Source organism: Falco rusticolus, chromosome 5 (assembly GCF_015220075.1).
Source record: "Falco rusticolus isolate bFalRus1 chromosome 5, bFalRus1.pri, whole genome shotgun sequence".
NCBI classification, from domain to species: domain Eukaryota; kingdom Metazoa; phylum Chordata; class Aves; order Falconiformes; family Falconidae; genus Falco; species Falco rusticolus.
In genome coordinates, this window is record NC_051191.1 from 91,366,171 (window position 1) to 91,391,814 (window position 25,644).

At 45.4% G+C, this 25,644-nt stretch overlaps 1 protein-coding gene across 10 annotated transcripts in view; it reads right to left on the reverse strand.

Moving 5' to 3' along the window:
• Positions 1–1,952: 1,952 nt before the first annotated feature.
• The window catches only part of ZNF384 (zinc finger protein 384), a 28,190-nt gene continuing 4,498 nt past the window's right edge, over positions 1,953–25,644 (reverse strand). For 7 of the 10 annotated variants that reach the window (XM_037387582.1, XM_037387579.1, XM_037387577.1 and 4 more), the window contains 8 exons: positions 25,279–25,519; positions 24,599–24,929; positions 19,654–19,731; positions 12,196–12,420; positions 11,369–11,551; positions 10,462–10,540; positions 9,432–9,590; positions 1,953–9,266 (listed from right to left, as the gene is read on the reverse strand). In XM_037387582.1, the coding sequence (XP_037243479.1) occupies positions 8,991–9,266; positions 9,432–9,590; positions 10,462–10,540; positions 11,369–11,551; positions 12,196–12,420; positions 19,654–19,731; positions 24,599–24,929; positions 25,279–25,519 (1,572 nt within the window). In that variant the 3' untranslated portion in view covers positions 1,953–8,990. The remainder of the gene's footprint in view (positions 9,267–9,431; positions 9,591–10,461; positions 10,541–11,368; positions 11,552–12,195; positions 12,421–19,653; positions 19,732–24,598; positions 24,930–25,278; positions 25,520–25,644) is intronic. The other 3 variants (XM_037387584.1, XM_037387583.1, XM_037387586.1) reach the window with 3 other exon arrangements.

The window sequence follows — 25,644 nt, forward strand, 5'->3', positions numbered from 1 at the left end:
CTTTTGGCAAATGTTACGTTTCATCTGCCTTTCTCCTGCCTGCTCACCTTATGCTGCTCAATTTTCCTGATAGGCTGTGTAATGACAGTCATGCCCAAGACTGCACGCAGCTGGATTCTGGCCATGAGGAGAACTGACCGGGCTTGTTTCTTCTCTTTCCTCTCAGAGATCTTCCAATGCCTTTATTTATATGGATATACTGGGATTCAGTGTTGCAGCAGGCTGCAATGCCAGACTGAGGGGGGTTATAAAAATGAACTGCAGCTGTTTGCGCTATCAACCATCTTGCTTTTAAAATATTTGGTTAATTCAGAGATCCTCTGTGTTCTGAAGATGCAGTGTTTCCCAGTCCTATTCCCACAGTCAATTTTTATGACATATCTTTAATTATTCAAAACACATTTCTTACTCTTTTCAGGTCCTGTGTGAAGCAGCAGGCTTCAGTTAGCTGAACATTATTGTTAAGCCCCACTTTGTTTTTAAAGTACTTCAAAATTCTTGTATAAATTTCCCTCCACTCTAATTAAGGTGAAGGATGTGGCTGTTACATACAAAAAAAATCTGCTCCGTGTACCCTGTCGCAGTATTAAACCAGAATCCCCCAAACGCATCCTGCTTGGAGCTACCAGGCAGTACAGAGCTGATACTAAGATCCATGGCTATGGAGCCAATACTAAGAAACAGGTACTCTTACACCACCAATTTTGTTAAGGGACCACCTTATCTTATCCACCCATCTTAGCCTCCAAGCCAAGGCTAGGGAGATGTCAAAATACTAGACCACTGCAATGGAAAGACAAGCTCCTTCTGGACTTGTTGCCACTGTCAATACAAAAGACTGGGAAGAAAGGAGATACTTGCTTAAAATCTAAATGGTAAACCTTAGTAAAGTGTACAAATGTATCTTTTCACTTCATTAATTGCCACTGTAAAGTTGGAAAACAAAGCAGAGGTAGTTTTGCGTACCTGTGTGGTCTCATCGCAGTAGAAACTCTCCCAGTCCAGCAAAACCTAGTTTCTGAATCTGTACATTTGCTGTCTTTTTTTTTACCACGGCAGTTATTTGGTGAAAGTTGTTAGGAGTAAACACTTCCGCAAGTGAAAGTCCTAGCATGGGTGCATATGATTGTACAGGAAGATGCTTCCCCAGCTGGCATATACTTTAGAGTTACATGATGACTATTTAGGTCTCCCCTCTCCCCCAGCCTCATATATTGATACTTGGGTAACTACTGTAGTAACAAAGCCACATACGCTAACCCCAGCGGTTGTCACATGCCACCCCCCACCCCGGAGTTTGCTACTTCCATTACATCCTATTGTTAAACCAGTAAATACCTCCTAGTTAGATGAAGGACCCGACTGATGAGTGGGCGCACTGCCCAGAAGGTCTACACATCTCACAAAGGGAAGCAGAACAGCCTACTGAAGCAGTCTAACGTGCTGGTTTTGCCTGGGGTAGTTTGTTTTCTTCACCATAGCCGGTATGGGGCTGTGGTTTATATTTGTGCTGGAAACGGCGCTGGTAACACAGGGATGTCTGTCACTGCTGAGCAGCGCTTACGCAGGGCCAAGGCCCCTTCTGCTCCTCAGGCTGCCCCGCCAGCAAGTAGGCTGAGGGGCACAAGAAACTGGGAGGGGGCACAGTGGGGACAGCTGACCACAGGGGTAATTCCTCCCCATACGGCATCATCCGCAGCATATAAGGCTGGGGGAAGAAGCAGGAGGGGGGGGACAATCAGTGATGGCGTGACCTGCCTGCGGTGGGAAGTGGTGAATGAATTCCTTGTTTTGCTTTGCTTTTGTTTTACCTATTAAACCTGTCTTTATCTCAACCCACGAGTTAGCTCCATTTTACCCTGTTGATCCTCTCCCCCATCTCACTGCGGGGGGAGTGAGCGAATGGTTGTGTGGGGCTCTTGCCGGCTGGGGTTAAACCACAACATCTAGAGTAGTGGTTCTCAACCTTTATTGATCTACAGATGCCTGTGTATTTTCCCTTGTAAATGTAAACATCTGCATACCAAATTTAAGCCTCCAGCTTTTCAGTTACCTTACAGACCTCTTAAAAATGTTGTCCAAGGACCACAAGGTAAAGGCCAGCGCTTTTGGAGGGATCCTTATATGTACACCAGCAGGAGGCTTACAACTTCAGAGTCCTGTTGGTTCCCTTTTTACTGTAGAGGTACAAATTCAGCTCTTCCCACCCTTTAACATTCTCTGTTCAGAGGTGCCTGCTCTGTATTTCCTTCTCTTCAGGAAAGACTAGATGTACCCACACTTCATTCTTACAAACATCAAGCAACTGATCTGCAGCACTTGCCCCCAGGATGGTTAATCAGCTTTATAAATGAAAAAGGATGCCAAAGGCCCCAAATTATAGCTGTGTCCACGTTCCAACAACATACCCTAATTCAGGAGCAAAACTAGGCATAGACTCTAGTTCTTTGGTGTCATGATTTCTTTTCTTGCAGTTTTTTTTTTCCATTCATTACACAGACACTACATGAAATCGAAATGTTTGTTGGACCAAGTTACTACATCTCTCTAGTACTTTGGTGTTCTACTATACAGAAACAAGAAACCATGCACACAAATTTAATCTGTTGTACCTGAAATGACGATTGAACAGGTACCTATCTTGTAGTTAAGGAAGCGTACAGAGCAATTTCATTCTATGTTCTGAAACTGCACTAGTAAACTTCGGCAGCTTTTGGGTACATTACCTGCAAAGTATTAGAAGAAAATCCTAAACATGATATATATCCTTTAGTTGATATAAAGATGATAAAATAATCAATAAAAATATAGAAGACAGGCAGAATCTCATAATTATATTCTATATTAGGAAGAAAGTTGGATGATGTAGACAAATCTGTGAAATAATGAAATATTACCTATTGCCAATGAGATTTAGGAAGAAGTTTAGTTCCACCCATTCAATAAAACATCCTAGGAGTTGCATAGCTAGAAACTGACAATCATTAATTTTAAAAGAATTATCTGGCAAGCAGATGGAAGCGATGGGCTTTCTTTTCCAAACAACTTTGGAGCTCTGAACGTGTTCCAGAAGACCAGAAAATACTTTAAAAAAAGTATTTGAAAAGTAAATGGGATCATCCAGGTTGCTGTAAGCCAGTTAACCTAACACTGGTTTGATAAAATCACAGTGTAATTGATCGGGGTTGCACTCAGCTAAGAAGAGAAACATAATGCTATTTGGTTTAATTTAAAGAAAAAGATCTCATTAGAAGAACTACATACCCTTTTATGGCAATGTAAGTTTGGAGGCTCAAGATAACCGTCTAGGCCTGATGCAGCGAGACTCCCAGCTGAGCACTACACAGCCTGGCCTGGCCGTTCATAAGGGAAAAAGAAAGGCAACAGGTAAGGACTACACGATGCAGCCAAGCCTTATTGTGAGACACCTAAACCAGCTGAATTTAATTTTAGCTGTTTGGAAAGATGAATACAGTGACTTGATCATGGCCTGTAATTCATTACAAAAGAGAAAAAAAGAGTTCTTATAGCAGAAGACTTTAATGTACTGAACAAAGCTATAACAAGACCCTATGGATTTAAAACAACAACAAAAAAAAGGAGTAAAATAGAATGGCAGTTTTCATGGCAGCGATAACCAACAAAAAAAAACTCTTAAAAAGGGACATGGCTGATTAACCATAAGGCTTTAAATTATCAAAGTCTTAAATCTTTCTTCAAGATTTAACTGAATTATAGACCAGCAATACTATCATTAGTCACGGCTGAGATTCAGTTCTGTTTGCGGGCGACTTTTCTAAATGATTTCCAGCCTACGTGATGTTTCCTTTTAAAGCAACAACAATTTGCAAAATCCAGCTAAGAACAGACAACCAATTTGGTAAAGGACAAGAAGAAAAAGCGCTACCACCTTCCAGCAAAGATACAAGATGCAACCTAATACAAAACTCCAAAGTTGCTGTCAAGTCTCCTTGGGTACAGACATACGGAAAGAAATGGACAGGCATCACAAAGAAAATGCAGGGTCAAAGAATTCAGGGAGCTGAAAAGGAAGGACCATGGGATCTCGTTAGAGGATCTTCCACTCTTGTGAGTGGGAGTTCAATAATTAAACCATTGTTGCCTTGAGTGCACAAAGCTGAAAAGCTGCAGGCTGTGGAACCTGGGGCTTCATCTCAACAGGGAAGAATTCTGTACAGATACAACACTTTGCATCCCGCAGGTAGCAACTATACTTTTTAAACCACCTGAAGCATTCTGAATATGTTAAACAGCCTTGGGAATCCAAACAGAAGACCTAATCCAAACTCAAATAAGTGTCAAAGATAATGAGAGCAAGGTATCTTCAATTACTTCTACACCAGCAACAGCACTCTGGGTGAACAGAGAAATAAGAAATTCTCATTGATTATGAGAAAAAAAAGCCTGGAACAAAGTGGCATTTCTGAAACTCGATGGGAAAGTCCCTTAGTGAAAAAACATCAATTTCTTCCTGGGCAACAGTAAAAGCTATAGGAGCAGCAGCAAACTGCACAAACACAAGCAGTAATACCTTTGAAATAACTGGTAACACAAGAATTGTAGAGCCTGAAAATACATGTGGATCCCCATGCTAGGCAGTAGATTCCAAGAAGGGGAAGGATAGCAGCCATTAGAAAACACCACGTCAAACCCGGGATGAGGAAAGGTGATTTCAAGCACCTTTAACATACAAAATGAAAAACCACTGCAAGGAATTTTAACTTGTGAGCCATTCCCCAGGGAATTTAACCAGTCGGCAAAACATCTTTCCAACTTTTAAAACTGTAGCTTTCTTAATACAAGACACTGCACCTAAAACAAGTCAACTTTTCACACTTCAAGGTGATAGATACAAGACAAGATAATAACTTGAGTGAAACTGGCAATTTTGTGCTGTCCATATAGAATACGGACACGCAGAGGAGAGCCACGGGCAGTAATAAACCTGTGCTGAGTCTGTGCTAATTTCCAAGGTGAGCAAAACTATTAAGCAGGTTGTCCATGAGAAAAAAGAAGTAAGGCAGAAAAGTGTGAATTAAAGTCTTCTGTAACAAAAACTTACTATGTGGCCAAAAAAGCCCAAATTCCACAATCAAGAAAGAGGAAAACTTTTGGTAAAAGCTCATCCTGGGTTCAGTGAGAAAGTGTGAGCAAGAAACAATTAAAACACCACACACACACACCCAACCCTGAAACTTAACACGTGGAAAAGGGGAAGGCCAAACAGCAACTGACATAAATTAGACATTATAAAATAGAGAAAACTGTTAAGGAAATCTTTGTGGCTAGCAGAACTACTGGTAATAGGAAAGGGGTTTTGGATCGTCCTTTCTTTAAATAAAAAATAAACAAAGTAATCTTACTCATAGTACTGATCACTAGACACAAATGGTGAAAATGCTAGTGACACAGAACAGGAAAATCAGTCAACACATACTTCCAATTCCATATTCAGAAAGAAACGGGATGTGGCAGTCAGACGAAAATAGCAACTTCTATCCAGTACCTTAGTATCAAAGCAGGAGAACAGACAGTCTACTAGGGATGTATATTTTTAAGCCAGCAAAGAAACAGGAATCCTAAAAGAGTTCACTAACAAGCTCTCTAGCCCATTGATTCCAATTTTAATTAAACTTGGGATATTAGAGAAATACCTTAAGACATTCATGACAGTATTCCCAAAAGGCAAATAAAATGACTCGATGCCAAAATTATGGAAAAGCTGTCGAGATGAAGAATTAGTGAATGAAAAATAAAACCTCTAACCCAAAGATTTTATGAAATAGAGGTTTTGTAGAAAAAAAGGAAAGAAAAACCCCAAACCTTAATTTCATTCTTAGATGACATCATTATACATTTGGTTTAACAAAGGGGACTGCATAGGTGCAACATACTTAAATTTTTGTAAGGCATTGACCTAGCACCATAAGTCAAAAAGATTTACTGTACATAATCACATACTAAGAGGATTAAGAAATGCCTAGCCTGCAAGTCTCAAAAAGAAGCTAATAAAAAGTTACACTGAATGATCCTTTTCAAGTTAGTGTAGGTCAGATGCAATATAGCATTTTCAACTTGGACCTCAAAGTAAAAAATAACAACTGATACAGTTTGTGGGCGACAAAACTGGGAAAGCGTTGTGACCTGGTCCATCAGGAAGCCAGGTCCATTCACACAAACTGGACTTCAAACAGCCTCACATTAAGTATCTAGGAAGCAAGAACTCAGACCACACCTGTAGAAAGGGGGAACTACTATCACGGAAAGCTGAGACGTCGGATGATCCAGGGGCCACACCAGACAAGAAGCTAATGCGAGCTCCTGTATAATGCTGCGAGAAAAGGACGAACGCAATCCTCTGCAGACTTAAGGCAAAGGGCAGGGGGACCTTGTCCATGGCACTGGGGTTTGAACACTCAATTCTGAAAGGAACATTTTTACAAGATACTGAAAAATTGTACAAGATGTAGAAAGAAAAGACAAGAATAATTCATGGGCTGGAGGAAATCCCTTACAATGGAAGATTTAAGCAGTTCCATCCATTTAGCTTGTCAAAAAGTGGACTGAGAAGTGACATTACAGTGTTTAAATACCAGTCCAGGGGAAAAAGCCCCACTGTGCTCTAAGGCTGTCTTTATCAGCGGGATGGACATATCCAGAACTAGAAACTGGAAGCCAAAGCCAAACAGATCCAAAGGAGAAATCAGGTTTCAATATTTAAACAGCGAGAACACGAAGCCCTTGCAGCAGGCTACCAATGGAAGGGATTGTCTGTGTCCCAGTGCCTCAAAATCAAGCCAATGCATTTTGTCAACACATACATCAAACACATGTTAATTCTTGGGGCTCAATATAGGATAAATGGGTTGAAATGTCACCTGTGAATAGCAGGAGTCAGATCAGACAGCTTCTTCTAACCTAACCTATGGATCTACAGAACACTCCAACCATTTGCAGCCAACCCTGGTGACTAAACGCAGAAGAAAAGAAAGTTTCTGCCACAGGCTCCGCAAGGGCAGAGCACAGAGGGCAGAGCTCCTCGCTTCCCTTGCACGGACCGTAAGTCTGCCCCGGGGCAGCAATGTGCTACCCTCGATGTGCTACCCTCGTGTCCGCCCGCACAGCTGCTCGGGACCCACAGCAGCACGATGCTCGTGCCGTGGTCAGGTGCAGGGGGAAGGAACACACATCACAGGGGCAGGGTGCTTGCAGCAGCACCTTCAGGGAGCCTTTTACACCAATTTATTTCTATACAAGGTGGTTAAAAAAAAAAAAAAAAAAAAAAAGCAGCCCCTATTGGTTGTTCATACAGAAGTCTGGGAGATTCTATAGGCTTTGGGTGGGTGATTGATTTTAAATCCCAACAACACATGCTTTTTCCCTTGCCTTCTCATTCTCTTCCGAGTCAGCCTCCATGATCCAAAGAAACTAACAAGTGACACACAAGACTGGTAGTCATGTGGACCAATAAAATAAAAAGGGAAGGAGAATTGAAGACGAAGAGAAAGGGAAAAACAAACAGATTGAAAATAAAAATTCGCCAGGATAATGCGTTTTATAAACACAGAGATAGAAACAGTTACAGCAAGGACAGAGCGGGCCGGGGTGGGGAATAGATATTTATATATATATATATATATATATAAATTCAAGGGGCCTTCAGTTTATTCTTGTTGGCTCCCTCTTCTCATTAGATTGGTCTCTCTGTGGGGATCTTCATCCCCTTCTCTCCACTGTCCACCTTTTGGGGATTCTCTCCCATGACCAGGGTCCAGAAGAGGCCACCACTGCCATGTGAGTCCAGCCCGTCTTGGCAAGAGGGAGCCTGGGAGAGCGCTCTGCTGGGAGGTGAGCAGGAGAAGCTAGCCTTTCCCTGCCTCCTGCCGGCTCCTTGAAAAGACTGGTCTATTCCTCCTCCTCCTTCCCTTTGGGAAACTGGGGGCAGGACAGGTGTGTGAGAGTCAGAACTGCTGTCGTTCCGCCTTTCAGGAAAGGGAGTAGAGAGAAAGGTGATGATTATTTTGGCAGTCTCTTACCCTCCCTCCAGTTGCTTTTTGGTTTGTTGTTGATGCCTGCAGGCTTTTCTGAGGAGGTGGGGGGGGAAGCAGGAGGGAGAGAAGGAGGAGTACAAGCTGCTAGGACATCATCCACAACAGGCAGGAAGAGCAATGAGCAGGAACCCACATTCCTACGGGGCCTTGGCCATCGTGCTGCTCAGACAGCTGGGAGAGAGAGGCAGCAGCCAGTTCAGACAGACTCCTCTCTATTGCTCTCCACCAGGGGAGGAGAAAGAGTGCAATACTCCACAGCCCTCGGGCAGTGCAAGCACCTGTCCGGCCCGGAGAACATGCCTCACCTCTCCCCCCTCACTGGTCTCACCTTCCACTGGGGAGAAGGTTTCTCCCATCCAGTCCTTGGGGCAGGACGAGCGACCCCTCCTCCCTTTCACAAGCAGGAGGGACAGGAATGGATATTTCTCCCTTAGACACTCAAGAAAATCCTCAAAGAATCCCATCCAGCTGTGAACCCTGCCACTTTCTTCTGTGGCCTGCTGAAAACATGTGTCCGAGCCCCTGTACGTACAAGGACCGTCTCTCCATCCCATCCACCATGCGTGGCTCGACATGCACCCCCCCTTCATACACATCCTACAGTGAGAGAAGGCAAAACCGGGGCCTTTCTTTGGGTTTGAAAGGGGGGCTCTTGCATGAGGAAGTGATCCCAGCACAGGAAAGGGGCTCTTGCACAAGGAAGCATCCTCCTACCAGGCAGGCTGTTGCACAGAAGGAGCACCCCCTTGAGACAGGCTGTTGTTCAAGGGGCTGCCATGAACAGGGTTACACGGCCAGAAGAGGCTGTTGCAGGAGGAGAGGCCGGAGACTGTTGCACGAGGAGAGCCGCTGCGCAAGCGGTGCCCCTGGGCGCAGGCTATGCACAAGAGGCTTTCTGCTCCCTGGGTTGAGGTCTCTCTAGGAGCTGGAGAGGTGCTCCACTTGGATGGCGCTGGTGCTGACAGTGAGGCAGATGTCCTTGTGATGCTCTGAAGTCTTGTAAGGAGTCAGGTCAAAGGAGCACTGGGGGGGAGGGTTGGGTTGGTTAGTGTCTCCAGAAGGGCCCCCTGCCGCCCCTCCACCCTGTGGCTGGAAGTGCTGCTGCTGCTGAGAGGCCTGGGCTTGCGCCTGAACCACCTGCTGCTGTGGGTCAGGGATGTTGTGTTTCCGCATGTGCTTCATCAGATACGTCTCCTGCAACGGGAAGAACGGCGTGAGAGGAGGGGATGGCGTTCGCAAGAGCCAAAACCAACAGGGAGGGACACAACAGCTCAGGGGGCTGCTCCTGTTGGATCTGGAGGAGCTACTCCCGTGGAAGCACGTTGGCTTCTGCTACCCCCCAGCGCAGCAAACACTCACCGAGGTGTAGGCCCGGCTGCAGATGGAGCAGGTGTAGACCTTGGCGTGTTTCACTGTATGTGTAGCCAGGTGTACCTCCAACGAGGCAGCATCCGTGTACGCACGGTGGCAGTTGTGGCACTTGAAAGGTTTGTCTTTGTTGTGCTGCCGTCTGTGGGACTGAGGGACAGCAGGGGGGTGGAGAAAAAGCAAGTGCAGGGAAGGGAGCGAGTATTAGTACTGGCGAAGGCTTTACCTCCGACACCCCCTTCCAGCCCGGCTCCAAGCTCCCTGTGCCCCTGCCTGCTGAGAGGTATGCCTGGCTCCTGGTGTAGGGGACAGAGCTTCTCCCTCCAGCCCACCGCATCTTCCCCACAGATGCCTTTCTGTCTGAGGCATACCAGGCACATAAAGAGCAGAGTCTCCTAACGCTCCACAACCTCCATCTTCTCAGTCTCCACACAATCCTTTCTCAGTCTTTTCCTCTTCTCTCTTCTGCCTCACCACGTGCTTGCTCCCCCCATCTGCCACTGCCCTTCAGGGCAGGATCTGCTTTAACTGCTCACAGCCATTTACAGCTCTCTGCCGTTTGGTGCACCCTCCTCCAGGACACTGCAACAGGGCACACCACCTCTGCTTCCCTAAATCCCTACTCTTATGCCCTCCATTTCATTGTAAAACAAACAAAACCCGCAATCAGATATCTAGGTTTCACTCTGCATGATCTTTAGCAAAAGCCTGGCCCCAGCTAAGCTAAAAAACTCTGCGGCACAGATGGGAGGAACTTTACCAAGGTCTCACCGCTTTCAAGCCAAGTTTACAATTTTACAGGATGTGACTGTTTACACGACTTCTTTGGATCACTAGTGCCACAAAAGCCAGCAATCTCACTTCTTCCCAGGGCTCCAACAGCTTCTCTGTATTCCTTCACTCTCCTCCCAGCTGCCCCAATTTCTCCATCTCCTCCACCACAGGGCAAGTAGCCTCTCCCCTCACTTGACAGCCACCCTTGCCACCCTCACCAGTGAGCAGAACAAGTCCAGGCTCTTACCTGCAAGTTGGAGAGCTGGGTGAAAGCCTTTTCACACCCAGGGTGAGCGCACTTGTAGGGTCGGTCCCCGGTGTGGATACTGTTGAGGAGGAAGAGCACAAACGAGAGGCAGTGAGCAGGCAGGCAGGGCAGACTGCCAGGGCCTGATGCTGTGATTAAATCTCACAGCCACTCAGGAGAGCAGGGAAGGGGATGATGTTGCCTCCAGATGCTGTTCTATCTGGACAAAGAGAGCTCTGCCCAGCTCCTGTGTCCAGCTACAAAAGTCAGAGAAGACAGGCAGTCAAGCAGATTTCAGAGAGTGACTAGGACTGAGGAGCAAGAGCTTATGAACGCCTGGCCAGCTTGGCACACGGGCCACCTGAAAATGGGCTGGGAAGGGGTCTGGAGGTCCAGGCTCCCCGCTCCAAGCCCAGGAGTCCCATATGACCAAGAAGAGTCTGTTCTCTTGCTCCTGCAGTACCAAGCAAGCAGGTTCCTTCTCAGGATAGACACACCAATGCTTTTCCCTTTACATCATCAGGCTGAGATCACCTACAGTGTTCATCTGTCCCTGTCCCCCTGCAATGCCAGGAGAAGCTTCCACACACTCAGTCCAACCCCCGTGGTGCCAGGCTGTGATCCCCTACGGCCAATGCCTCTCTCTCTATCGCTCTCTCTCTCTGTGCCCCCCGCGGTGCAAGACCAAGGATCCCCAGGGACAGCATGTGCCCACCTCAGCCCTGACGTGGTCAGTGTCTCCTGCGCAGCCTCCACTCCGTCCACTCTGGTGGGTCACCTCCTTCTGAGGGTGCAGCCGGCCGCATTCCCCGCCCGCCCCCCGCATGCTTGGCGCGCGTGCTCCACAGGTGCATGCCGGCAGCGCGGGGGGGCCAGGGCCAGGCCCCCAGCCTCCTCTGGCCCTTACCGTGTGTGCTGCTGCAGGTGGGAGAGCTGGCGGAAGGCCTTCTGGCAGTAGCGGCAGGTGTAGGGCTTGGCCCCCGAGTGGATGCGGAGGTGCTGGGCCAGGTAGGATGTGTTGGCGAAGCTCTTGGAGCAGTGAGGACACTTGTGCGGCTTGACAATCGCCGTGTGGAGCTTGGAGTGGATCCTGCCGAAGAGGAGGAGGAGCAGCAGCAGTTGGACATGACCGCCATCTGGCTAGTGCTGATGGAATGAGGGCACAAAGGGGGTGGGACAGCACCACGCTATCTGCTACATGGAGGAACTCCAGACACGGCACGAGCTCGCTCGGTCTCAAACCATGCTCCCCTTGGATTCAAGAGACCATGGTCTGTCTGCACCGGGGGAGGATCCAGAGAGAGGAACTATAGAGTCTGGACTGAGGGGCATTGGCGGAGCTGTGTGTGGGAAGCCTACGGCTGAAACAGCAGTGGGGCTGCAAGCCTGGACTGAGACGTTTGGCAGAACTATGCTGGGGTGACAGGGAACAGTCCTCCTACACCCACTCTACTCTCACACTGACACAACCAGCCCTACCTTCCGTCAGAAAGCGTCACTCCATTGCGGACGCCCCTTAGGGTGAGCAGTGCTAACCTCTGCGCATACCCAGCCCCTCACAGCAAGTGACAAGTCTCACACGTCGGATACCACCACTGCCGGTTCGTCGTGTACGAGACCTGACCAGCCTGCGGAAAAACGTCCCCAGGCAGCCGCCCACGGAGGGTGCTCACAGCATGCTGGGACGACAGCAACATGCAGTGCGGAGGGCCCCCAGCCTCCTCCGGCCCTTACCGTGTGTGCTGCTGCAGGTGGGAGAGCTGGCGGAAGGCCTTCTGGCAGTAGCTGCACGTGTAGGGCTTGGCCCCTGAGTGGATGCGAATGTGCTGGGCCAGGTAGGAGCTGTTGGCGAAGCTCTTGGAGCAGTGAGGACACTTGTGTGGCTTTGTCTCCGTATGGGACTTGGAGTGGATCTGCATCTCCGACTTGGAGTAGAAGGTCAGCGAACACATCCGGCACCTGGGACCGGGGCGAGGGGAAGAGACAGTGTCACACGGGGGCAAGCCCCAACAGGTACCAACTAACTGGATGGGGTCTGCCACACTGAGTGAAGAAGGGATGTTTCCTCACTGTATGGTTCTGGGGAGGTTTCACCCAGGACACTGTGCTTGGCTGCAAGTACTCCAGTCCCGGGGGGAGAAACTTAAGCTAGGAACTGGCAGAGACCAAACGATACCTTGCAGCCAGACAAGTAACGGTTTTGGAAGAACCAAAGATGTTGATTTATTAGGCTTACAAGGGAGACAGGGCAGCGCTCTGGAAATTTTCCAACAGTGATCCGAAGGGGACAGGAATAATAATTCCCAGACAAAAAACACTTTGTTCATCCGTGATTTATTTCAGTCAAAAAAAAAGGTTGGAAGACCTGGAAGTTCCAGGTTAAGGTTCATCTTCATAATAAAAGTTAATTCCGTGTACTGCAAAGTCTGCAAAAGCAGTTATGACCAAACCCACTTAACTCTGCTCCCATTTCTGGAGGAGACACTCGAGTATTTAGAATACAAAATGCCAAGAATAACAGCAGTGCTGCTTTCCTAGTGGGTCTCACAAAGACACTCTGGATATTAAATGTGGTATTTCACTGGTCTAATGGGCTTTCATCATTTCAACCTTACTGATGTGATGCAAAATGTTTTGTCTAGGAGTTTGGATCCATCTGTTCCCATAATGATCAGAAACGTATTTGGTAACACAGACTCTTTGAACAGGAAGAAGCAGTTGGCATCTATCTGCTATGGATGCTGCTGTTAAAAACCGTTCCTCCATCATGACACCAGGCTGTTAAGAGAAGCTTGCACTGTTTCACAATTCAAGATGGTAAAAGCTTTTGTGGTTGATAATTTGACAGAGAGACAGAAGCTGCATCCAAGTTACCGGACTGTTTTGCTGGTTTGTTTTTGGTCCGTCCGTCCCCTCCCCCCCCCCCCCGATGTGTGCCAACCAAGGGGCAGAGTTAAGGTTTCTCTGAACTTAGTTCTTCCATTTGCAGACTTTTTGATTAAACAAGACTAAACTGAACCTGCACTTGGAACTTCCAAGGCCACATTTGAACAAAAGAATGCCACCCAGAAGTCTGGCTGATATGAATTTAGCCTTCACAGCAGGCTGACTTATGTTTTTGTCTGGGAATTTCCTCAAGTTCTACAAGTGTTTACAAAACTGCTCAGTGACAAAAGCCTCTGCAGGTATTACAAGCCACAAAGAATGGATCCTGGTCTTCAGGAAGATACTTCATTGCATCTACTGTTGTGATTATTTACGCTGGAGCCAGAAGCTTTATGAAGTGTGCAGTCCGATTAGCGTATGTCATGTAGGTAATATTTACCCAGCACCTACCTTAACTTCCACAGGCCCTTCCAAGCCACAGCCTGATTTTAAAGCATTTAACTGGAAGCCATGCCTCCCGAGCCAGCACTCTACCACACACCTGTCACTACATTCTTTCCTCTCCATCACTGTTCTTTTACAATCATTATCGTCTCTAACAGTTGCTCCCATGTTTCCTATCTTCATCTTTCTCTTAATCCACTTTAATCGCAAACCTTAACAGAACAAGCACACTAGATACAGCCTTACATGAAGTCCCTGCACACGCACAACGATCCCTTCTGGAATCAACACACAGAAGCAATTTGGCTGTTTATCCCTAGGTCTGTTAGGGATGCAAGGAGTCAAAAGGAACATCAGAATCATCTTTTTTAAAAGTCACTCTTTGTTTATAAACCCAACTATCTCCAAACGCCTGTACAGTTTGTCCCAGACTTTCCAAAATGTTTAAAGCTAGACCTGAATACAGCGTATGCATTTTGCAGTTAACGAGTCACACTTACGGGATAAGGATTGTATCCTTGAAAGCAGCAACGTTAGAAAAAACTTTGAGGTGAATATGAACTGAAAAATACCTCTGAGTCGCCAAGTCCAGTCCCCTGCTAATGCACACCATTAGGGCACACTCCCACGCATGACTCTTATCAAGCTCTTTCTCAGCAGACGCTTCCTTCCATTACACTCAATTGAACTCTGTTCCAGTTGTCCAAGGACACCGTCGGTCCTCCGATAATGAACCACTCAACTGAGAACAAGCACCCAGTGCGATGCTGTGCTAATACGGCTAACCATATTAGCTAACCCCCCATCAAGGGAAAAGCAGGTATCATTTTTGTAAACTGGAATGGTGCGACTATTCTTGCAGCAGCATGTCTAATTGTAAAGTCCACATAGGCAGCAATTATTGAAAAACTCAGACAAGTTCAGCAAACTTGAAGAATGATGGCATGTGGAAAATCGGCTTTGCAGTAAAGATTCACTGAGCCCAGTCTAGGTTTGGAGACAGGCTTAAAAGATAGCTTGGTCAATACCCATATAAATCTATGCAGGGAGAAAAATATCAATTACTAGGGGCCTGTTTTATGAGCAAAGAAAGGTATATGATGAGAAACAATAACTGACTGTAGAAGTTAAAAAATCCAAGGGGAAACAGGATCTTTCGAACCATGAGAATAATGCATCTTTGGAACAACACTCGGAGGCTATAGTATGGTCTCAATCACTTGGCCCCTACAATCAATATTCTGAGAATCCAGCTACCTTTCTGAGAGAAGTACCTTTCCAAAAGTCTTGCTCTCATTTAAATACGATGCTGGGCACTAATCTCTTCTGTGCTGTACACATGACAATATATTTTAAACAGTTTAGTCTGTTCTGAAGAATTCATGTACTTTACTATGTCATCAAATCTAAGCAGTCCCATGCATTAGATCTGCAGTGCCATAAAGCCATCTACTTTCCATAACTTCTGTGCAACCATTCCTGTATTTATTTGCTTTGTCAGGTATCTGCTTTCAGGTCAGAAATTCCCAAAAACAAACTTTAATGAAGAGAAACAGACTGAGCGTCCTTTTCCAGTTTTGGATTAAAATTACAAAGAACGTATTTCAAAACCTCTCTGACACTTGCATAAAAATGGAAGATAAATCTGACAGTTAGCAAACCCCCTAACCCACCCACCCCTAAAAACAAACCCCTCTTGTCTGAATTTAGCAGCTATAAACGTTCCAGTATTGTTTTTCAAACAACATTTAAAAAAAAAAAAAGTCTTGTAAGGACTCATTTTCCAATCATCTAATTAGCATCAGCCCTGAGAGGGCAGGAATGCTATGTAGCATTAAGAAATTCATGAGCCTTATGAGTTAAAAACAGCCCTGGAATATAGCAGAAAGCTGCATTTCAGAGAGTTTTGTATTATGTGGTCTCAGGCATTTTCAAGGGAACAAACGATCCATTTAATTAAGGGCTTCACATTCTGTCTCAGACAACATCAAGTATTAAAGGGGAAGAAGCAATCAGCCCTCTAGTGGGCAAATATGGATTCAAAAAAATGTTAAATCTATATGGATAATGAGATCACCGCATCTGACAGTAGCAGCATTTTACTGTTCTACTTCAGTGAAATTCTTCTGGCTAGGGAGAAGAAAAGTTGGGAGTGCTCCTTGCCAACCATGAAGAAAACCTGCTATATGAAATAATTGATTTTTTTCCCTCTGTTTAATATCCATTTTTAATCTTTTCTCCCCACTGTGCTTCTAAACTACCACTACTTTCACTGTATTCTTTCTGAGAGCAAGTTATAGGAAATGACTGCAGCATTCCCATTGACAGTGTGACACAACATCCCTACAGCTGCTTGTTATGGCACTGCAAATTTAGACAGCCTAGGAGAACATATTCGTAATAACACAGAGGTTCATATAAATAGTTAATTTAGTACCCAGCCATATGCCAGAAATCAAAAGTAACCCCTTCCAATGTTTGTAATCCTTTCTTTTCATAGGGAATCCGCAGGAAAATAAAGACGTTCAGAGAATGCTCGTGTTAGAAGACAGAGACACCCTCAAAAATCATGAAATGCCAGTAAAAGGTGGATGTACAATTCTAATTCTGCTCCCATATGAAAGTCATCATGATGAGTCATAAACAAAATGATGCTTATAGCAACGAGACTACAGCTCTGTGGCACACAGTGCCATATTTTTTTCCACTTTTCATGGAATGTTCCGCCTCATTCATCAGATGATGTTATGAGATAAAATACCATCTGAAATACCAACTCATAGTAAAATTTGCCTAACGTGGATTAACAGCATTTTTCAGTCAAGTGCTTAATTAATCACTATCAGTTGTGAAAACTATGTAAGCTTTTACACGGCTATGAGAATTCAAATTCCTAGTATCTACTGATATTAGTTTTAGAAGTTAATTGAGCCCTTGCTCCTTCTGTTAGGCTACAAATACAAGTTAGACCACAATTTTTTTTTAAAAAAAAAATTCAAATCAGGAAGGTCTGAAGTTAAACTCGATGATAAGAATAAGTTTAGGTTGTCAGAGTCAGCAGTTCATTTAGCAAGGAAAGAAATGTACTGCCTTTGCAATGCAGAGTTAATGAAGTAACTAACGCAAGCATAGCATAATAATGGATGCACAGTTCATGATAAATGCTAATTTAACCCTCGTATTCCCCGAATTTTTTTTAATGGCAAAGTTAAACATTTTCTGGCTAGGATTTTGGTAAAGGCAGAAAGCGACAGAACTAACATCCAAGATACACAGCTAGAAAACTCAGGTAAGACCTAAATAAAGCCAGCAAGTATGAAGATGCCAAATGAAAGCATATGCATTGTACCTCTGCTTCCACACCCAGCATCAACTCCGATTCAAAAGTTACCATCATGCTTCCATTTACCAATTTACACTACTGGCATGTATGCTATCAAGTCTATCAGCTATGCTCAGAGATCTCAGTCATCTTATTTCCACACGCCTTCAGTCATTTTGGTGGCTTGATGAGGCTGCACAAAAGCATACTGCCCTGGCAAGGCAGCAAGTGTTTTTAAACACTCTCACCATAAAGCACTTTTCCAGTTTTCAGATTTGAGAGTATTCCTGCATTTTGTCCGTTTTTCTGAATGATCTTAAAAATACCAGACCCAGAATTTTGTGGTATTTCAGCATGCTACACAAGTTGTCCGTCTTCTTTTAACGACTGCAGCATTTAGGCTTTCAACAGTCGCCTTTACCCCCTTCTGTCACAGCCCTGCACCAGGAGCTCACATAATGTCACTTAATTCCTAAAAGTCTTTTTCAGAGTTATTGCTTTCCAGGATACTGTTTCTTCATATTCCTTATCTTTAGATCAAAACCATTCAATGGTATCCAACAGGACACTTCTGTCTGACAGCGTTTCCCACTGTGTCCCAACACCTAGGCCTCAGTCCCTGGCTGCTGGAGAAGTCACACAGTACAACCCAAAAGGCTAAGTCTTCCATTGGGCTGTATTAAAATAATTTTGCTTGAATAGCTTCAGTTTAGCAACAACATAAAGCTTCTATATACATATATATGGTTTGGGTTTGGTTTTTTTTGTTTTAGCTATCCAACAATATTGCTTCTATATGTAAATTATCAGCTGTGACTTTCTGTTGACCTCCAAATCATTGAACATCAGGCCTAAACCCCTGCCTGCTGATTTTTGAAATCAGTCACCATTAGCAAAAAAGACCAACAAAACAATGAAACACAGTAAGGTGTTTCCTAGTATAGTGATAACATGCAAAAGCTAAATTCAAAATGATACAAAAGGTCTGTGAGAAAGCATTAGCAAATTTGGAAATGCCAGAATTAAGGTTGTCAATGTCACCATAATTTGGCTCCGCAATGCAGGTGCGCTCTGATACAGCCTTATTGACTGCTCCCACAGAACCACAGCCTTATTATGTTGCACAGACAGACACTTAACAAGCAAGTGTTCCGTTATTTTCACCACCACTCTGTGTACAGCCTCAAAGCCCATCGACCACGTGCAATTCCAACCTCATGAAGCAGAATCACTCGTCTGTTGTGCCCACCACCAAAGTGTCAGCGTCCCGTAAGCGCTCAGCTAGCCCCACCATGTCCCTGGGTTATTTTTTCTAAGGGAAGGGAGCGATAAAAGACAGAGGAGCAGAACACGGTAAGACAAGACATACCCACCAATTCTGGGTGCCCAAACTGATACCTATTGCCTTTAAAGGAAAACTCATATAATATACATTCAAATCACAGCTCCTATAGATTTCTACGCTACAGCTATGAGATGCAATGCTTTTCTACAAAGCAAAACAGGATCTCACATGTAACAGAGGACTGTTCAACGATACTTAAGAAGACATTACAGTTTTGGGAACACCAAATGTTAATTATTTCAGGATAACTGCCTGTGGTCATTTTAAGCCTGCGGCAAATGCAAATCCACTGAAGACTAGATCTAACTCGCATTTGCACACGCTTCGAGGCAAGATTATCTGCAGACCTGTACCACACGGCTGCAGGATATCACAGCAAATCTGTGGCAGAGGCAACACAATCCACTGTTCCTCAGATTAGCAGTCAAATGCATTCCCCAAATAGGCCTTCTCAATTCTGCAACCCCATGTCAATGCATTTGGTTTTGGTTGTTGTTTGTGGTTTTGTTTAAATAGAACACTCCTTTCAGGTTCTTTGAGTAAACATGCAGGACCCTGACAGGCCATCCTGTACATGATAACCATAATCACATAATCAAGGATAGTATCAAAGTGCATTGACTCAATGGGGCCAAATTAAGGCAGGATCAGATAAGAGGTGCAACAGAATAGTTTCGAAGCTCTCTCTCTCCAGCTGAAACTGTAACTGCTTCCCTCATTCTCTTGCACACACTCATTCCATTGACATGCAAGTAACATGTGCTAAAATTAAAACTCATGACTAGAGAACTCCACCGTTAATTCCTCCTGCTTGGCACTATGATGAGCTGAGAGTGCACACGCACACATACACAGTTACAACATCTCAGCAGAAGGGAGAGAACTTACCATAATGCAAGTTTTTACCTTATTATATCCTGAGGCACGTGGTCAGTCTTAATTCTGACATTTGCTAACCTCCAAGCACAGCATTCATATACAAAAGCAAAGCTTATGTGTACAAACTGCGTGTGCATGTGGATGTGCATGCGCACCTGTCCGCCTTAAGAGTTTTGAGATTATAAGCCAATTTCAACCAAATCTGGAAAACGGTAAGGATCTTAACATCATCACAAGTCTCATAAAAATACGCAGGTGGGGAAAGAAGAGAGACCCTCTTGGAGCCCCCTGCTGAGGGAAAGGCTAGTAAGCTCACCCTTGATTAGACATCAGAGAATCCACACAGGAGAGAGCCGCTGGAAACCAGGCTTCATTAGTTCCGCTGCTCACGGAACTACTTGTTAAAAAAAGCAAACAGAAATTCCAACATGTGGCATCATACTGACACCCACATTGGTCATCAGCAATCTTAAGATCCACTGCACAGACCTCTGCCACTGCAGCTAGGATGATAAATGACAGCAACAGTAGTGTGTCACCTTCCTCTGGCCTTAGAGGGGGTGAGGTTCTTTGCCAGATATGGTCACATTCTTGTGCTGACATCAGATACACAGCAAAATTTAGAAGTACTGGCTTTAATATTTCTAGGCTTTGGAGGGAATGTGGTGACACTTTCTGCCTGACACTTCAAGCTTCATTCCCCTTTTGCCTTTATCCTTCTGGCCTGTTACAATCCCCTCTCTCCTGCACCAAGACCCAGCCCCAAGCTCTTTACCCACATGCCCCAGCCCCTTTATCCTCTGTTGCAGTGGCTGTGCACTGTTTCATTCCCTCAACTACATAACATTCATCTCCTCTCCTCCACGCTTCTATCTGTCCACATCCCATGCTCTTGTCCCCATCTGTTCTGCTAATTCTAGGTATATCTCCTCAATTCCCAGCCCCTAGCAGATCTGGTTCTTTCCTCCTCCCCCCAGTCTTGGCCCTTTGTGTCTTTTCTCTGTGCCATCTCTCCCTTGCAAATAGGCTCCCCATCACATCCTTTGCCACATTCCCTAGTTTGTAGGCAATTTTGTCTCTCCTCCTTTCCGATTTCCATCTCTGCTCTACCAAGTTTCCAGACTCCCTGGACACAACCAGCTCCAGGCGCTGCCCGTATCTCATTCTCATGCCTACTACATTTTCTCACACCTTGCCTTTGCGCCCATCAGAGAGGAGAGGTCACTGTCAATGCTAGGCACAAAAGACTCCCTTCTGAAGCAGAAGGAGGAGCAGTTGTGACTGAAGGAAAAGCATGTTTGGCCCTTCAGCACCAGCCTAGAAGATGCTCATCGCTGCAGAGAGGGTACACGTGTAGTCCAGCCTCAAAAAGAAACTGAGAGAAGTTACGAGTGTATTCACCTCTTCTGTGGCAAGTCTGGTCAGTGCCCACAGTCATGCAAAGCCTCAAGAAACACCAGAGAGGATATAATATTTGCAACTACCAAACTATAAAGCAACTCAGAGAAAGAGAAAACAGATTTTTTCCAAGCTTACAAGTTGGCCAAATTTGACCATATTTTCACAGATATACGTGGCTTACAAAAAGCAGCCACCAGATCTCAAATCTATTCAAAACCATGGGAAATTCACCGAACAGCAATGCTAAACCCAGCACAGGGCAGAAAAAAAGGCTTAAAATGAGACATGGCCAAGGAACATGCCCACCTGCTGTGTTCAGACTACTGGCTCCCCTTGTGTACCTAATCTCACTAAATGGGGCCCTCCATCTAGCTTCTTCACTTTCTACAGCTCAGCCATGCTTCTTGACAAGCCTTCAATGGCTTCTGTATATTTTTGCACCCTGGACTCACCTCAGAAGCTTCCCACGTCCCTCTGCTGCTTACTGTCTCCCAAACCGCCTGCTGCTCCCACAAGCTAGTGAAAGGAGGGAACCTCAGAATTAGTGGTGGGGAAGAGAGAGCTTGTTGGTTACAGTATGATGGCAAGGCCCTTCTCAAGCCTACAGCCCTTCTGCTGGTATCCTAGGCTCCAAAGCACAGCTTGCAAAACCATTCCAGACTGTAAACTGGTATGTGGCCTAGCCCTGACAAACTTAATATTGGAACCAAGCAACGCCTACAGAGAGCTCTCTTCCTCTTGCAAAGAAGAAACTGCTTAGACAGCTGTTTGTCGGAGACAGAACTGATGATCTGTCCCAGAGAGGTTGAACCACTTCATCAGTCTTGTCCACTGATCGTATCACACCATGAACTTCCAAAAGTACAGGTACAGGCACCAAAACAGCACTAAGAAACAATACTACCGTCTCCAGGACCTGTGCTTGCTCTCTCTTCCTCAGCACCTTTTAAAGTACTGAAAGGAAGCTACGTGCTTCACACTGCCAGCATCTTACTAGAAGGACTCTTGATGCCGATCTCATTTTCTACAAAGTAAATTCTATGAAGATGTCAGGGAAGATTAACAAAGAGCTGACAATGAATCCAGACAAGACTGAAGTGACATTACTCAGGAAGGAAGATGCTTCACAGGACTGGGTCAGATGCTGTCCCCTGCAGCTGCAAGCATTCTTCTAACAGCACAAAGCAAAGCACCAACGACTCTGCCAGACTAATCCGAAGGCTAGATGTCAAAGTTCTGCAAGCAACATGATCATTAGCAAAAGCCTCACACCTTTTCTTACAAAGAAAAAGCTAGTCACAAAGATTCTTCCACCACTTTCACAGCAGACTACTAATTCACTTCCAGAGATGACACAGCAGCAAAACAGCTGCCATTTGCTGGAGCAGGAATCTCTACATTCAGTAGAGAATGGGATAAGCTGCAATATGCGTATCACATTTGTGCTCCAATTCCTTCCAAGTCTGCCTTGCTGTGCTGCCCATTCAAGGCCTTACTCCATCTTCACTAACACGCTAGGAGTCTGGAATTATGGAAATTAGCCACCTGCCCAGGCACTTAGCACAGAGCGCAAAAAGAAACTTAAACCCAAAAAATAATTAAATGTGACAAAATAATCCCAGGCTTTAGGAACTGAGTATTAAAAAAAATATTAAAAAGTCATATTGATCAATACAGTACAACTCCTTCCAGACATCTGACTAGATTGTCCTTGGTGTATCATCACAAGAATGAGTGAAATCATACAAATGTAGACATACAAATACCACAAGCAATTGCTCCTCCAATCTGAGAAGGGAGCAGGAGTAGAGGAACCTCACCCACAGTCTTAATTTAGCTAGGGTATGTCTACATACTGTAGCAATGGGAACTACACAAATCATCCTCTAGAATACAGAAGGAACACAGGATTCCTCAAAGTTTTAACTTGTAAGTCTATTCATATGTATATTTTGGAGAAACAGTTTTAACCGTATTTCACGGAGGTTTTCTCTCCCACGGCTCCAAGAGAAGATACCATCCCCCTTTATTTTTTCAACAATCATTTTCCATTCCAAACTTGCACATAGAAAGCATCAGCCAAAGGAGAGACTCCCAAGGAGGGCAGAAGTACTCCTTGGTGGTCTTCAATAAACCTCAGTTTAGCTACCCTGCACCTTAGCACTGCTCAGAGGAAGGCCTGCTCGGGATGGGGGCTGAAGGAAGAGGCAGAGGGTACCACCCTCAGACTAAATGTGAAGACAGGAAATCTTCCTGATCACATGTTCCTACATATAAACTCATTTGGTTTTTCCCTGCAAAGTCTTTTGCATGAGCTGCTACACAGACTATGCATGTTCATAAAGTTTCTGCTGAGTCACTCCACCTGGTCTTGGGCATTTTTTTTCAAACTTACAAGTAAACAAGGAGCTATAATTAAAGCCTTGGTTCAGCTTTAATTCTAGCGTTCACTGCCAATTGTGTCCCCTGTAAATACATATTTAACAACCTAATTAGCAACCCAGACTGTAAGCAGCTTGAGTAGTGTGGAATTGTGGCTATGGCCCAAAATAAATGGTGGGATTACAAATAGCAAGCCACCTAACACTCCCACCACTCTTCGCCATACGCTGATTATATTTTCAAAGTGGAAGAACTGGGACATTGGATAAGAGAATAAAAAGGCCAATCCAAGATCTGGTTTTGCACCCATTCAACTGTATTGACTTAAAAATGTAAACACTTGAAAAATGCTATAGTTAAAAATGAAACAGTGCCTGGGGTGGATGCACTGATTCTGTGTAGATGCCTTTGTATTGTTATGACCAAATTCCAGAAACAGAACTAAACCTGTACCAAAAAAAAAAACCCAAAACAAGGGTCTAGGATGGTAAAAGGGAAACGGAGACACAATCGTGGCCACACAGTAGGGAACTAAGAAGAACAAGGGACCATCTTCTATTTCTGTTTCCGTCTGGCTACTGCTTTGCCCCAATTGGTCTTAATCATCCCCCCAAAACACCTATCGTTAAATCACTCACACGTGCTCCTGCTTCTCAACCAAGACAGACCACCACATTTCCTCCCTAGCACTTGCCAGCTCTGTCCGGTTCCCACCCTCTCGAAAAGACCCACACTCCTTGTCCTCTGGTTTAAGTATTCCCTCCTAGTTAATCTCTCCCTTTCCCACCACTCACATGTAAACTCAAACCACATCCCTCCAAGCTCAGAAAACCAATCTCAGGGCTCAGAACTCTCCCCCCTCTTCTGTGATACCCTTAGGGCTCGGGAACACCTTTACACATAATTCAGAAACACTTATTTTTTTCCTGGTCTGTTGGGAATGCTGAAATAGCAGATCACAAGGGGCAATGCACACAGGAGCAGACACTATCACCACAGTTCACTTCCTGCCCTGTGTGCCTCCAGTCTGTAGTCTTTACCCTGGACAGACTGGAGTCCTAGCTCAGGAGCACCCAGGTACATTAGGGCTCTCAGCTACACCAAAAGTGCTCCAGCTGCACCAGACCACTGCATTCTGCAGTACAGCAGCCATACTACCTGGCTGTGGCATCAAGGATACGGTTTAGCCGCCAAAACATCCTTGTCATTAACTAAACTAGTAACGTTAACATTTGTAAATTCAGAAAATCAATTCGTTCACTACGAAGGAGATCCTTAGTTTTGGGCCAGCCCACCAGCTTGTAAACACTCCTGATTAGAGAGAAAACTCAACTCTTTCTGCAGCTGAAAGATTCTCTACTCAGGGACTCTACAGGGAAAAGGCAGAGATCTCTTCTTCCCTATGTAATCCTTTGAAAGATTAAATAGACCCCCATCCCCATGCAACATTACAGTCAAGGTTTAACTCCGCTCCCCACCTGTATGTCTTGCCATCCTTGTGCTGGTCCTCATCATCCTCGTTTGACAACACAAAGGGGTCACTCATCTCTGGCAGCCCCGACTCCTGCAATCGTTTCTTCTTCCGGCCCCGGGGCGGTTTGGGAGCAACTCCCCCACCCCCGCCACCCCCACCACCTTCAGAAAGGGTGGTTGTCCCTTTCTTGGACAGGTCAGGAACCACCTGGAGGGCTGCCTGGGAGCCAGGGGGTAGCGCAGAGACAATCATGGGAGCAGAGATGGGAAAGGTTTGGGCAGAGGCGGCTGTGGTCACCAGGGAACCTGACGGGGAAGTTATCACCAGACCAGGACCTGCAAATGAAGAAAGATGGAGAAAGTCAGTTATTACATCTCTAATTATGTCCAACCTCCTTATCTCACAGACACATGCTCTATACACCTAATTTTTAACTACAACACACATAGAAGAGTAGCTCACCCTCCCCAACACATTCCTAGTCTCCACTGCTGGAAGTCAAATCTCCACAGAGGGTGGATGTATGGAGTGCCTAGAGATTCATGGTGAAAGCATGCCATGGCAGTCCACACCATCAATAAGGCTAGGAATAATCTACAGCCCGAAAGGATGCTCCAGGATCCCCCTGTCCTCCCCACCCTCGAGTCTCCTTCACAAGCTGCTGAAGTGTTTGGAGTCCCCTACCTGCTGTCATGAGCCCAGCAGACTGCACTGGTACCACAGTGATATTCTGAGTCACAGGGGCTTGGCTGTGCGGCGTCAGCTGCTCTGGCTTGGTGTCTGAGTCCATGGAGATACCAGTGGGTAGGGCCACAGAGGTGGGGACTGTCAGCAAGGCAGGGTAGTGGGGGGGAGCCAGGCTGCAGCCCTTCTCTGTGGGCAACAGCTGCTCCTTCATCTTGTTAATAAACATGGTGTTCTCAATCTGAATGGATGGAAAGAACAGCTTTTAGAATACCCCAGCACAGCTTCTCCCAGCAGTTGGCTGGGCAAGAAGCGCAACAGAAACATGCATGAACTTCTAAAAAGAAGCAAGACCAGCGTAATAGG